Source organism: Brienomyrus brachyistius, chromosome 12 (genome assembly GCF_023856365.1).
Source record: "Brienomyrus brachyistius isolate T26 chromosome 12, BBRACH_0.4, whole genome shotgun sequence".
NCBI lineage: Eukaryota > Metazoa > Chordata > Actinopteri > Osteoglossiformes > Mormyridae > Brienomyrus > Brienomyrus brachyistius.
Window position 1 is genome coordinate 22,673,395 of NC_064544.1, and position 12,126 is coordinate 22,685,520.

At 46.0% G+C, this 12,126-nt stretch overlaps 1 protein-coding gene across 50 annotated transcripts; it reads right to left on the reverse strand.

Moving 5' to 3' along the window:
* Positions 1 to 1,819: 1,819 nt before the first annotated feature.
* LOC125705097 (uncharacterized) lies at positions 1,820 to 9,160 on the reverse strand. Of its 50 annotated transcripts, none has more exons than XR_007381355.1 (13): positions 8,918 to 9,160; positions 8,729 to 8,854; positions 8,414 to 8,476; positions 8,162 to 8,350; positions 7,910 to 8,098; positions 7,658 to 7,783; positions 7,469 to 7,594; positions 6,965 to 7,090; positions 6,461 to 6,523; positions 5,887 to 6,397; positions 3,255 to 3,323; positions 2,843 to 2,911; positions 1,820 to 2,518 (listed from the first exon to the last, which is right to left on the reverse strand). XR_007381355.1 is itself a non-coding variant. In XM_048971454.1 (4 exons), the coding sequence occupies exons 1-4, from the start codon at positions 5,926 to 5,928 to the stop codon at positions 2,414 to 2,416; spliced, it is 285 nt and encodes a 94-aa protein (XP_048827411.1). In that variant the 5' UTR covers positions 5,929 to 6,420; the 3' UTR covers positions 1,820 to 2,413. The 50 variants fall into 50 exon arrangements, 1 of the variants encoding a protein (XP_048827411.1); XR_007381353.1 differs by lacking the exon at positions 8,414 to 8,476 and adding an exon at positions 8,477 to 8,539; XR_007381350.1 differs by having other exon boundaries at positions 8,225 to 8,350; positions 8,414 to 8,539.
* Positions 9,161 to 12,126: the final 2,966 nt, after the last annotated feature.

Here is a 12,126-nt window from a genome sequence, read left to right on the forward strand (position 1 = left end):
CTTGACTTGTCATACTGGTGTTTCTGGGTGAGGCGTTTGTGCAGAAGTTGTGCGCTGAGACTGGGTGTTCTGTGGAGGCAGTTCCAGCAGTTTGGTACACACTGGAATAGCTGCACGTGTCTGCCGTGACATCAGACGTTCGGCAGGGGAACCCAGATCTGAGTCACAAGGGACATTTCAAAGATTGAGGAAATCCTCAAATCCGTCTCTGTGTGATTTTTCCCTCAGCTGCTTGGCACTCCGAACCGCTCTTTCTGCTAGCCCATTGGACAGTCGGAATTCAGGGCTACTGGTGGCATGAGTCCCACTGCTTGGCAAAGTCCATAAAACGCTGACTGGTGTAATGCCTAGCATTGTCAGAAAACAGCATGTGCGGTATTGCATGAACTGAGAAGTGTCTCTTCAGTTTGCATATCACAGCTGATGTGAGATTAGAAAGAAAATCAATTTCAAACCATCAAGAATATGAATCAACCAGCACTGGGTAGCGAAAAGGTTGGAGCTGGAAAGGTTCCTTTTGTTGATGGGGTCTAGTGCTATTACACAGTGCACAGCCGAGTAGCTCTGTGGCAATGTCATTCGACATACATGGCCAAAATATGATGTTTGTAGCTCTACGCTTGGTCGCGTCAACATCTGGGTGTCCCTTGTGCATAATATTAATGTTTGTGCATAAAATTAAAGTTTGAGGGATGACACTTTTGTGACCATGATGATCCCTTCCTTCACCATGAGCTCATCTCTGTATGGGAAGAATGGAACCATAGCAGGGTGGAGCTGGGTTTCCTTGTTGAGCCGTCCCCTGCGAATTCGTCCTCTGCTGTGTGTTGTCTGAGTTCCACTAGATGAGCTGTGGAGATGGAACTCACTGACATGACTTCATAATCATAGTTCTCAGCCGGGCACTGAGAAACATGCACATCAGGTGCCCTTAAAAGGGTGTCCGCCAAGTACATGTGCTTGCCCTTCTTGTAAACAAAAGTGAGGTCATAACTTTGAAGGCGTAATACCATCCTTTGAAGGTGGGTAGGTGTGGTTTGAATGTACTTCAACAGAGAGAATGAGGGGGAAGGGATGTAGGGTATGACAATCTGAATATATTGCAAGTATCACACATTACACCTCTTCAATTTTTGACCAACTCGGTTTGTCACGTGACTGTTTTGGTCTAACTACCATTGAGTGATCACACCTGCTGTAAAACCTAGGCTAGGTTCATTAGCTAAAGATGAATGATAACCCTGAAACTACAGACCCCCCCGTTCAAGTCAATGATGTGCAAACATTTTGGTTACAGTTGGAGTACAGGCATGGCAGTTGTATTGTAGACAAAAAGCACAAAATTTGTTGTTTTCAAAAACTTCCTCAGTCATGCAATTATTTTGTCTACATAGTTATATGTGAAGTTAACTAGTTAAGTACATATTAGATTAAATTATCTTCTCTTTAGTGTTCCAAACTGTTGGTAATTAATAAAACGCAGATTTTATGAATTACATGTAACCAGTACATTAAAAAATATGTTTTAAAAAACCTCACAAAATCACATGATCCGATCCCTGGGCCTGACCAAAACTGTGGATTTGGAGAATCATTGCACCCCTAGAGAATGACAGGCTGCCATTTCTATGGTTACACAAGGCAAAGTCAGGTGATATGCATCCAATCACTTTGCTGCTACCTTAGTGTCAAGTTTTATTTTTCTCTAATTCAGGAAAAATGCCCTTGGCGCTGAGTCCAAAGCCCAGTGGGGGAATTAGATTGACACACAGTCAAGCTTAAACATAACGTGTCAAAATGAACATGATGGAGCTGAAGCCAGTGAGCAGTGAGTATTTATTCAGAATGTTGATAATGACACTGTACATTTCAATACTGCAAAAAACACTGCAAAGGTAAGTCAGATAATCATACAGTATGATGTACAACTATTTACACAGGAAGGTTTCTATTATGTCCTGAAACCAGTTTGCTTGACTTGTAACTTTCCAAATACATTGTTTCACTAAGCAGAGTCTCTTCACATTAAGTCATCAAGCTTTTTTGTTAAGCAGATATTCTGAAACACATAAAATGGTGAAAAGTTATTTGTAACAAAAGCATAACATACAAAGTTCAGTTTGGAAGAAACAGGATGACATGAAGGACCCTGTATTGATCTACACAGCTGACTTTATCCTCAGGTGACTGACTACAGATACAGCATAATGGTCCTTCCCAGGGTGCTGCTCTGCAGATGAACATCTACTTGTCTTAGAAAAGCTTATCTGCTACCCAGCAAAGTCCATCAACTCTTCAGATAGTTAACTGTAAATGAGCATCAATAATCTGATGACTGCTAACACGAGTAGCTTGTTGATCCAGTTGGACCTGGTAAACTTGGGACTGCAGGCAAAACACATAAAATTAAACTCTATAGATCCTTCAGGCTTCTGTGTTCTTCTCCCCCAGTAATACCTCCTCTGGGTTTGTGATCATTGTGATCAGCAAGCGATGATGCCTGATTGTCATGTGATCCCTGCAAAAGTGTGTTAGTTGACACATTTTATATGCTTTTTTCATCAAACAAGTAACGTAGCCACCACATAATTTTGTTTACTATAACTACCAGGTTATGGGACTTAGTTTAATGGGACCAAATATTTAAAAGGTTGACATCTCAAAAATTATAATATGAATGAAATACTCAAACTCTCATGCATACAGACTTTCATTAAGAAGCTAACTTCCTTTTTCTTTTGAAATACATTGTACAAACTGACAGGTAACAGTGTCCTTGGATCCAAAGTAGAGTAAATGACAGGAACCCTGAGAATCACAGAGTTCTTGTTCCTCTGTTTACCTCCTCTGTGTTTGGTCCATTGTGATCAGGGGGGGACAATGCTTCAGTCTCCTCATTGTCATGTGATCCCTACAGAAGCGACAATATTCACTTAAATATTTCATATTACTGAGTTTCACCAAACACAGTGCAGTGACCATGAAGTGATATTTACCTTTCAGTTTACATTATTTTGTTTTCATGTAACCGAATATTAATGAAATGTTGGAATTACCAATAGTCTACAACCCAACATCTACAGAAGCTATTTAAGAATTCAGACTTTTAAAATATTCACAATGCCTTCGCATGGAGACTGTTGGTAAGAAGCCAACTTCCTACTTCCGAATCACACTGCAGCTACATCAGCACCTAATGACCCAGGGAGGTTCCATTACATTATCTCTGAGAGTCACAAAGTCCTTTGTTTTACCTCCTCTGCCTTCAGTTCTTGGGGATCAGTGGATGATGACGCCTCAGTCTTGTGACTGTCATGTGATCTCTGCAAAAATAATAGTATCAGCTGATAAAATTAATATTTTCAGGTTCCTCTAAACAACAAGTAGTGACCATGAAGTGGTTTTACTTTTCATATTACAGCAAAAACTGGAGGTCACCATGATAGGGTTTAGGTACTTTATCTTTCAAAAACCCCTGGATGCAATTTACAGTCCTATGGCATAGAAATCAAACAGTCCAAACAGTTGAAGTTAATATATCATATATAAATTACCATCTCTCTACCAAAGCTCAGTCCGAAACTGATTAAATTGCAATATAGTTTTATTAAATCAATATACACCAACAAGCCAAAAATTATGCCACCCCCCCGGCATGAAGCAAATAACATTTGCTTTTTATGATCTCGTAAATGATACATGATAATGTCAGGGATATATGAAATGCTAAGCTAACACTTGGTATTCATAGTCGACATTTTGAATCCATAAGAAATAAAGGGGTACAGTGGGGCAAAAAAATATTTAGTCAGCCACCAATTGTGCAAGTTCTCCCAGTTAAAAAGATGAGAGAGGCCTGTAATTTTCACCATAGATATACCTCAACTGTGAGAGACAAAATGAGACAAAGAAATCCAGATAATCACATTGACTGAATTTTAAAGAATTTATTTGCAAAGTATGGTGGAAGATAAGTATTAAAGATTTCTGGCTGTCACAGACCCGTAACGTCTGCTGTAAGAGGCTCCTCTGTCCTCCACTCGTCACCTGTATTAATGGCACCTGTCTGAACTCGTTAGCAGTATAAAAGACACCTGTCCAAATACAAGAATGTATTTGCAAAGTATGGTGGAAAATAAGTATTTCGTTAATAACAAAAGTCCATCTCAATACTTTGTAATGAAACCTTTGTTGGCAATGACAGAGGTCAAATGTCTTCTGTAAGTCTTCACAAGGTTGTCACACACTGTTGCTGGTATTTTGGCCCATTGCTCCATGCAGATCTCCTCTAGATGTTTCGGGGCTGCTCATTTTTTTAAGTGGGAGAATTTGCACAATTGATGGCTGACTAAATACATTTTTGCCCCACTGTAAATGGGTAAAGTGACTCTGATATGGGCCAAACCATTATGGCTGGATGACTGGGTCAGAGCATCTCCAAACCACAGGCGAACCTCTTTGGACATTGCTTAATGACACCGAGAACCTGATGAGGCAGGCGTACGTGCACATATAGAGTGAGCTGCCAAGGATCAGCCCATCAGGGCTCTCTCCCCTAAGTGGTTGGCCCATAATCAGCCAAAGCAACCGCGCTTTCGGCACACAGCCAAGGTGCTGGCGGTGGAGAGAGAGAGATCATGTGGGGTGAGTCAGGCTGGACCCCCCAGTGAGGACACAGCTGTTTGGACGACAGGTCACAGCTGGGTAGGTCTGTGTGGGCGACTGAAGTGCCTGAGCTATTATGGGCCACGTGCCTCCAAGTGAGACACCCCCACGTCGTGGCCCCAGACTCTGCTGGGGGGTGTGGCCAACCTGGACATATCATCAGGGAACACCCCATGCAGGGGCAGGCATGGGGAACTGGCCCAGGCTCCATGTAGAGGGGGCTGTACGCACCCCAAGCACACTTGCCCCATCAGTACATGCTGCAGGAGGGGCTCAGCAACACAGATGGGGGAGTCCGATGATCAATGGTAGCAATGGTGGGGGATGCTGTCTGTGGCTCTCAGGGGCAAGACAGTGCATCACCCAGTATGGGTAGTAGCAGTGCAGGACCCCTATATCCTGGGGTTAGACTTCTTCAGGGCTACGGGCTGCCGGCTAGATCTCAAGTGTGGGACTATGAGCTTTCTGGGAGGGCCTGCCATCATGCTGGCCCCTGTGATCACATGTTATAGGTCCACTTCCTTGTTCTGACAGGGGTAACAGGTACATGCTCATGGGGTTAGGTTATTTCACCTGGTGGCCGGAAGCCTATGCCACCCCTGACCAGGAGGGGGAGACACAGATGCTCTGGTGCAGCTGCCACATAGGGGGAGGATGCGGGTCCCCTTATAAGGGAGACACCACCACCTAAGGTCCAGGAGCCCTGGTTTCCTCTCCCCTCCTATGCTCTGCACCATGCCAATCAAAGGAAGACATGTGTATTAGGCATGTGTAATCGCCCTGAATGGGGGGTTGATTTGAGGGAAGTGGCTGAACTGAACGCCAAGAGTGTTATTCGGTTTTGGCTTTGGGTTTGTTGATGACACAGATACCTCAGTGTACATGCAGATTATCCAAGCCGGTCATCAACAACAAACATTTTCTTTGTTTAATCTTTGTCAGCATTACAGTATTAAATTCCATACCATGTTTAAAAATAGGGGACCATGAAAATGAAGAATGTACCGGACTGAGATGTTCCTGTGTGCTAGAGTCATAATAAGGGCTCTTCCTCTACCTCAACAGACTCCATAGTTACAGGGAAGGAGGAAGAACACAAGGGCCACAGATTTACTAGAGACACAATTATGTATAATAATCTGAGGAAAGACGATCAGACTGATGTAGAGAAACAGGCCCCAGGACACCAACCAGGGGGGCTGATGCATCTTGGACACCTACCTGGTCCAGGTCGGTATCTTGGTGTCTCTTAACCAAACCCATCTCTTCTTTTATTCTAAGGAAATTGTAATACAATAATTACAACTGAGCTTTGTCACAGTATTACATTTTAAGTTAAATTTTATGACTATTTTACCAGTTCTGAAAAACACCTTAAATGTAAATTCTGGAAATTATGTGATTTTCAACTATGGGTTTGGTTCCCATATAAGAGCTGGATTATGGAGTTGAACTCAGATGAATATACAGTTTAACACATGGTGTCACCCCCTTCTTGGGCTCTGTGTAGTTTACCTGGTGACTCAGTGGGTAACACTGGCACCTCACACCCCCCCGCTTGGGCTCTGTGTAGTTTACATGGTGACTCAGTGGGTAACACTGACACCTCTCACCTCCCGGCTTGGGCTCTGTGTAGTTTGCATGGTGACTCAGTGGGTAACACTGGCACCTCACACCCCCCGGCTTGGGCTCTGTGTAGTTTACATGGTGACTCAGTGGGTAACACTGGCACCTCACACCCCCCGGCTTGAGCTCTGTGTAGTTTACATGGTGACTCAGTGGGTAACACTGACACCTCACACCTCCCAGCTTGGGCTCTGTGTAGTTTACATGGTGACTCAGTGGGTAACACTGGCACCTCACACCCCCCGGCTTGGGCTCTGTGTGGTTTACATGGTTACTCAGTGGGTAACACTGACACCTCACACCTCCCGGCTTGGGTTCTGTGTAGTTTACATGGTGACTCAGTGGGTAACACTGACACCTCACACCCCCCGGCTTGGGCTCTGTGTAGTTTGCATGGTTACTCAGTGGGTAACACTGACACCTCACACCTCCCGGTTTGGGTTCTGTGTAGTTTACATGGTGACTCAGTGGGTAACACTGACACCTCACACCCCCCGGCTTGGGCTCTGTGTAGTTTGCATGGTTACTCAGTGGGTAACACTGACACCTCACACCCCCCGGCTTGGGTTCTGTGTAGTTTACATGGTGACTCAGTGGGTAACACTGGCACCTCACACCCCCCGGCTTGGGTTCTGTGCACTTTACATGGTGACTCAGTGGGTAACACTGACACCTCACACCTCCCGGCTTGGGCTCTGTGTAGTTTACATGGTGACTCAGTGGGCAACACTGACACCTCACACCCCCCGGCTTGGGCTCTGTGTAGTTTACATGGTGACTCAGTGGGTAACACTGGCACCTCACAGCCCCCGGCTTGGGTTCTGTGTAGTTTACATGGTGACTCAGTGAGCAACACTGACACCTCACACCCCCCGGCTTGGGCTCTGTGTAGTTTATATGGTGACTCAGTGGGTAACACTGGCACCTCACACCCCCCGGCTTGGGTTCTGTGCAGTTTACATGGTGACTCAGTGGGTAACACTGACACCTCACACCTCCCGGCTTGGGTTCTGTGCAGTTTACATGGTGACTCAGTGGGTAACACTGGCACCTCATACCTCCCGGCTTGGGCTCTGTGTAGTTTGCATGGTTACTCAGTGGGTAACACTGGCACCTCACAGCCCCCGGCTTGGGTTCTGTGCAGTTTACATGGTGACTCAGTGGGTAACACTGACACCTCACACCTCCCGGCTTGGGCTCTGTGTAGTTTACATGGTGACTCAGTGGGTAACACTGGCACCTCACACCCCCCGGCTTGGGCTCTGTGTAGTTTACATGGTGACTCAGTGGGTAACACTGGCACCTCACACCCCCCGGCTTGGGCTCTGTGTAGTTTACATGGTTACTCAGTGGGTAACACTGACACCTCACACCCCCCGGCTTGGGCTCTGTGTAGTTTACATGGTGACTCAGTGGGTAACACTGGTACCTCACACCTCCCGGCTTGGGCTCTGTGTAGTTTACATGGTGACTCAGTGGGTAACACTGGTACCTCACACCCCCCGGCTTGGGTTCTGTGTAGTTTACATGGTGACTCAGTGGGTAACACTGACACCTCACACCCCCCGGCTTGGGTTCTGTGTAGTTTACATGGTGACTCAGTGGGTAACACTGGTACCTCACACCCCCCGGCTTGGGTTCTGTGTAGTTTACATGGTGACTCAGTGGGTAACACTGGCACCTCACACCCCCCGGCTTGGGCTCTGTGTAGTTTACATGGTGACTCAGTGGGTAACACTGACACCTCACACCTCCCGGCTTGGGCTCTGTGTAGTTTACATGGTGACTCAGTGGGTAACACTGGCACCTCACACCCCCCGGCTTGGGTTCTGTGTAGTTTACATGGTGACTCAGTGGGTAACATTGGCACCTCACACCCCCCGGCTTGGGCTCTGTGCAGTTTACATGGTGACTCAGTGGGTAACACTGACACCTCACACCTCCCGGCTTGGGCTCTGTGTAGTTTACATGGTGACTCAGTGGGTAACACTGGCACCTCACACCCCCCGGCTTGGGCTCTGTGTAGTTTACATGGTGACTCAGTGGGTAACACTGGCACCTCACACCCCCCGGCTTGGGCTCTGTGTAGTTTACATGGTTACTCAGTGGGTAACACTGACACCTCACACCCCCCGGCTTGGGCTCTGTGTAGTTTACATGGTGACTCAGTGGGTAACACTGGTACCTCACACCTCCCGGCTTGGGCTCTGTGTAGTTTACATGGTGACTCAGTGGGTAACACTGGTACCTCACACCCCCCGGCTTGGGTTCTGTGTAGTTTACATGGTGACTCAGTGGGTAACACTGACACCTCACACCCCCCGGCTTGGGTTCTGTGTAGTTTACATGGTGACTCAGTGGGTAACACTGGTACCTCACACCCCCCGGCTTGGGTTCTGTGTAGTTTACATGGTGACTCAGTGGGTAACACTGGCACCTCACACCCCCCGGCTTGGGCTCTGTGTAGTTTACATGGTGACTCAGTGGGTAACACTGACACCTCACACCTCCCGGCTTGGGCTCTGTGTAGTTTACATGGTGACTCAGTGGGTAACACTGGCACCTCACACCCCCCGGCTTGGGTTCTGTGTAGTTTACATGGTGACTCAGTGGGTAACATTGGCACCTCACACCCCCCGGCTTGGGCTCTGTGTAGTTTACATGGTGACTCAGTGAGCAACACTGGCACCTCACACCCCCCGGCTTGGGCTCTGTGTAGTTTACATGGTGACTCAGTGGGTAACACTGACACCTCACACCCCCCGGCTTGGGCTCTGTGTAGTTTACATGGTGACTCAGTGGGTAACACTGGCACCTCACACCCCCCCGGCTTGGGCTCTGTGTAGTTTGCATGGTGACTCAGTGGGTAACACTGACACCTCACACCTCCCTGCTTGGGTTCTGTGTAGTTTGCATGCTCTCTCCATGTTTCCCCAGGTACTCCAGATTCCTCTCAGTCCCAAAACATGCGGTTTGGCCAAATGGCATCTCTAAATGTCCCATCCTATGTGATGTTGTGTTTACTCTGTGTTGGACTGGCATCCTGCCCATGATGTCCCCTGCCTTGTGTTCTGTGCTTCCTGTGACATGTGCCAGGCTCACCACAATGGATGGATCGATTTTTTTTCTATCTCTCTATATTTCTTCCGTTTTATCATAAAAAAATAACTGGTACCTATACTATGTAGAACAATGTCTACTCACTTTTCTTTTTTGACCAAACCTATAATTTACAAGATGCAAAAGCAACATGTTAAAATAACGAATAACATATTAGTAATACGATACCAGTAATACGTAGGATATCAATATGGAGTTTAACATCCAGTACTGTGCAAAAGTCCTAGGCAGCAAAAGAAAATATCTAAAAGATCTTCATGTTGGTGTACAATGCATCGTGTATTTTTTGAACCGACCAATAGCACACCTCATGTACTGTAGCTAATCAATACTTCATTCATTCTTTTAAACTAATTTAACTAATTAATTAAATGAGATGGTGCATGGTGAATTTTAATAAATACATCGAATGGCTGAGGTGCCTATGTGGAGAGGTTAGTGAAACTAAATCCATCTAGCCGTCTCAAAAGATGTCAGTAACTTTTTGGAGAACGGAAGACGTTTTTAGTTTTTATTGTTATTCCTAATTTGTATATGTTCTAATATTATATTGTGTTTTCTGTTCTGAGCAAATGTGCACGTACTACCCAGATATGTAGCTTTAAACATTTCTTTTGACTATCTACAACTTTTGCACAGCACTGTAGCTGCTAGGTTATTAAAATTGCTGAGTAATATTGTGTAAGTGATTACTTACATATTTACAATAATTTTATAATAATGATTACTGACAGTTTTCTATTGATGTGTGCTGCATTACGGAGGTTGTGTTTATTTTAACTTCCTTTCATTTGTAATAGTCATTAGTCCCCATTACGACCTCAGTGCCCCCTACTGGCAGGAGGCCATTACAGTCCTACACCACTGAAACAGCATCATCAAGGAAGAACAAAAAAGCTCATTTGGAGATGCTGGAAAAGTCCCAGTACACAAATTAAATTTTTATGGTAAGTAATGTATCATGTCTCTCTCATACTTACAATATGCAGACATCTGTATAACCATCCAGCTAAAGAGGATGACAGATCCAGAAATCAGGACAATCAGCCGTAGATCCAATAGCTGTTTTCCTGTGTCTGAAATGACATGATCACAAAAGTTACAGAGAACTGAAGACAGCAAATGAGCAGTAAGTGACAGATATAAAACCACAGGAATCTACATATTTCCTAAAAGATTTGCACAATTTAGCTTAATTTGTTAAGTTTCATCCACCCATCCATCCATCCATCCATCCATCCATCCATCCATCATCTTCCGCTTAATCCGGGGTCGGGTCGCGGGGTCAGCAGTCTCAGCAGGGAAACCCAGACTTCCTTCTCCCCGGCCACTTCGTCGAGCTCCTCTGGGGGGATCCCGAGGCGTTCCCAGGCCAGCCGAGAGACATAGTCTCTCCAGCGTGTCCTGGGTCTTCCCTGGGGTCTCCCCTCAGTGGGACATGCCCGGAACACCTCACCAGGGAGGCGTCCAGGAGGCATCCTAATCAGATGCCCGAACCACCTCATCTGGCTCCTCTCAATGCGGAGGAGCAGCGGCTCTACTCTGAGTCCATCCCGAATGACTGAGCTCCTCACCCTATCTCTAAGGGAGAGTCCAGCCACCCTGCGGAGGAAACTCATTTCGGCCGCTTGCACCCGCGATCTCGTTCTTTCGGTCACTACCCATAGCTCATGACCATAGGTGAGGGTAGGAACGTAGATCGACTGGTAAATCAAGAGCTTTGCCTTTTGGCTCAGCTCTCTCTTCACCATGACAGACCGATGCAGCGCCCGCATGACTGCTGATGCCGCACCGATCCGCCTGTCGACCTCCCGCTCCATCGTTCCCCCACTCGTGAACAAGATCCCGAGATACTTAAACAATCTCGGGATCTTGGCTAATGAGTTGTATTAATCTACATGCGCATTGCGTCACAATTTGTGTGTAGTGGCCATTTTACCAGGCAATTTCGAAGATGTACTATGTAGCTCAGATGCAGAAAGTTCTGCATTTCTTTTCAATGTTAAAGAAAGTTCCATAAAAACAAAATTGATAGTTTATGTTTAGGACCATAAAAAACTTAATTTTTTCAGGGAAAAGGGGCTGAGGCATTTCTTCATAACATTTGAAGAAAATAATCTTCCACCACAGTTCACCATAAAGTCTAAATATACGTGCTTCATTACACAATACCGCTTTCTTAAATTAATTATCATGATGTGTGAATGTCTCGCTTTGTCTTATTATAAGGTAAGCTCAGTGGCTATAAAAACTCATACATTTAGCTGATAGAAATTAATCGTTAGGAACAAAGTTAGCTGATTTATTGCTAATGTAGGCTTCCATAAATGACAAACCACAAGATGCCACTGCCTGAGCATGTCTGTTGAAATGAACTAGAATACCAATAGCAGGCTTAATTCAAGTTAATTCATATGTTCTTGAGCACAGCACTGCTGTTTGCTAATCACTCTAATTTTCTGTCCTATACTGACATTCTGTAAGCAATATAGGTCTACTTTACTACATACTGCCCGACGAGACGCCGGACGAGGGACAGAGGCAGGGGGACAAGGCATCGGAGGGGAACCAGCAGGCGACTGCCGACCCGGCGGGCAAGCACCCGCAGGCGCCACGCGAGCCACAGCGCAGGCGAGAGAGGGCGAACCAGGGGGCCGGGCGGGAGGGACCCCCGCCCTTCGTCTATGCCCTCTCCCCCTATGGGACACAGACAGA

What these genes read in the sequence shown, in the direction of transcription:
- LOC125705097 (XM_048971454.1), bottom strand. Translation starts at nt 5,928, where the DNA reads ATGGGTTTGGTTAAGAGACACCAAGATACCGACCTGGACCAG. An exon ending in AAGATACCGACCTGGACCAG is followed by an intron (nt 3,324 to 5,886) that starts GTAGGTGTCCAA and finishes TTATTTTTGCAG; the next exon opens with AGATCACATGACAGTCACAA. An exon ending in AAGAACTGAAGGCAGAGGAG is followed by an intron (nt 2,912 to 3,254) that starts GTAAAACAAAGG and finishes TCGCTTCTGTAG; the next exon opens with GGATCACATGACAATGAGGA.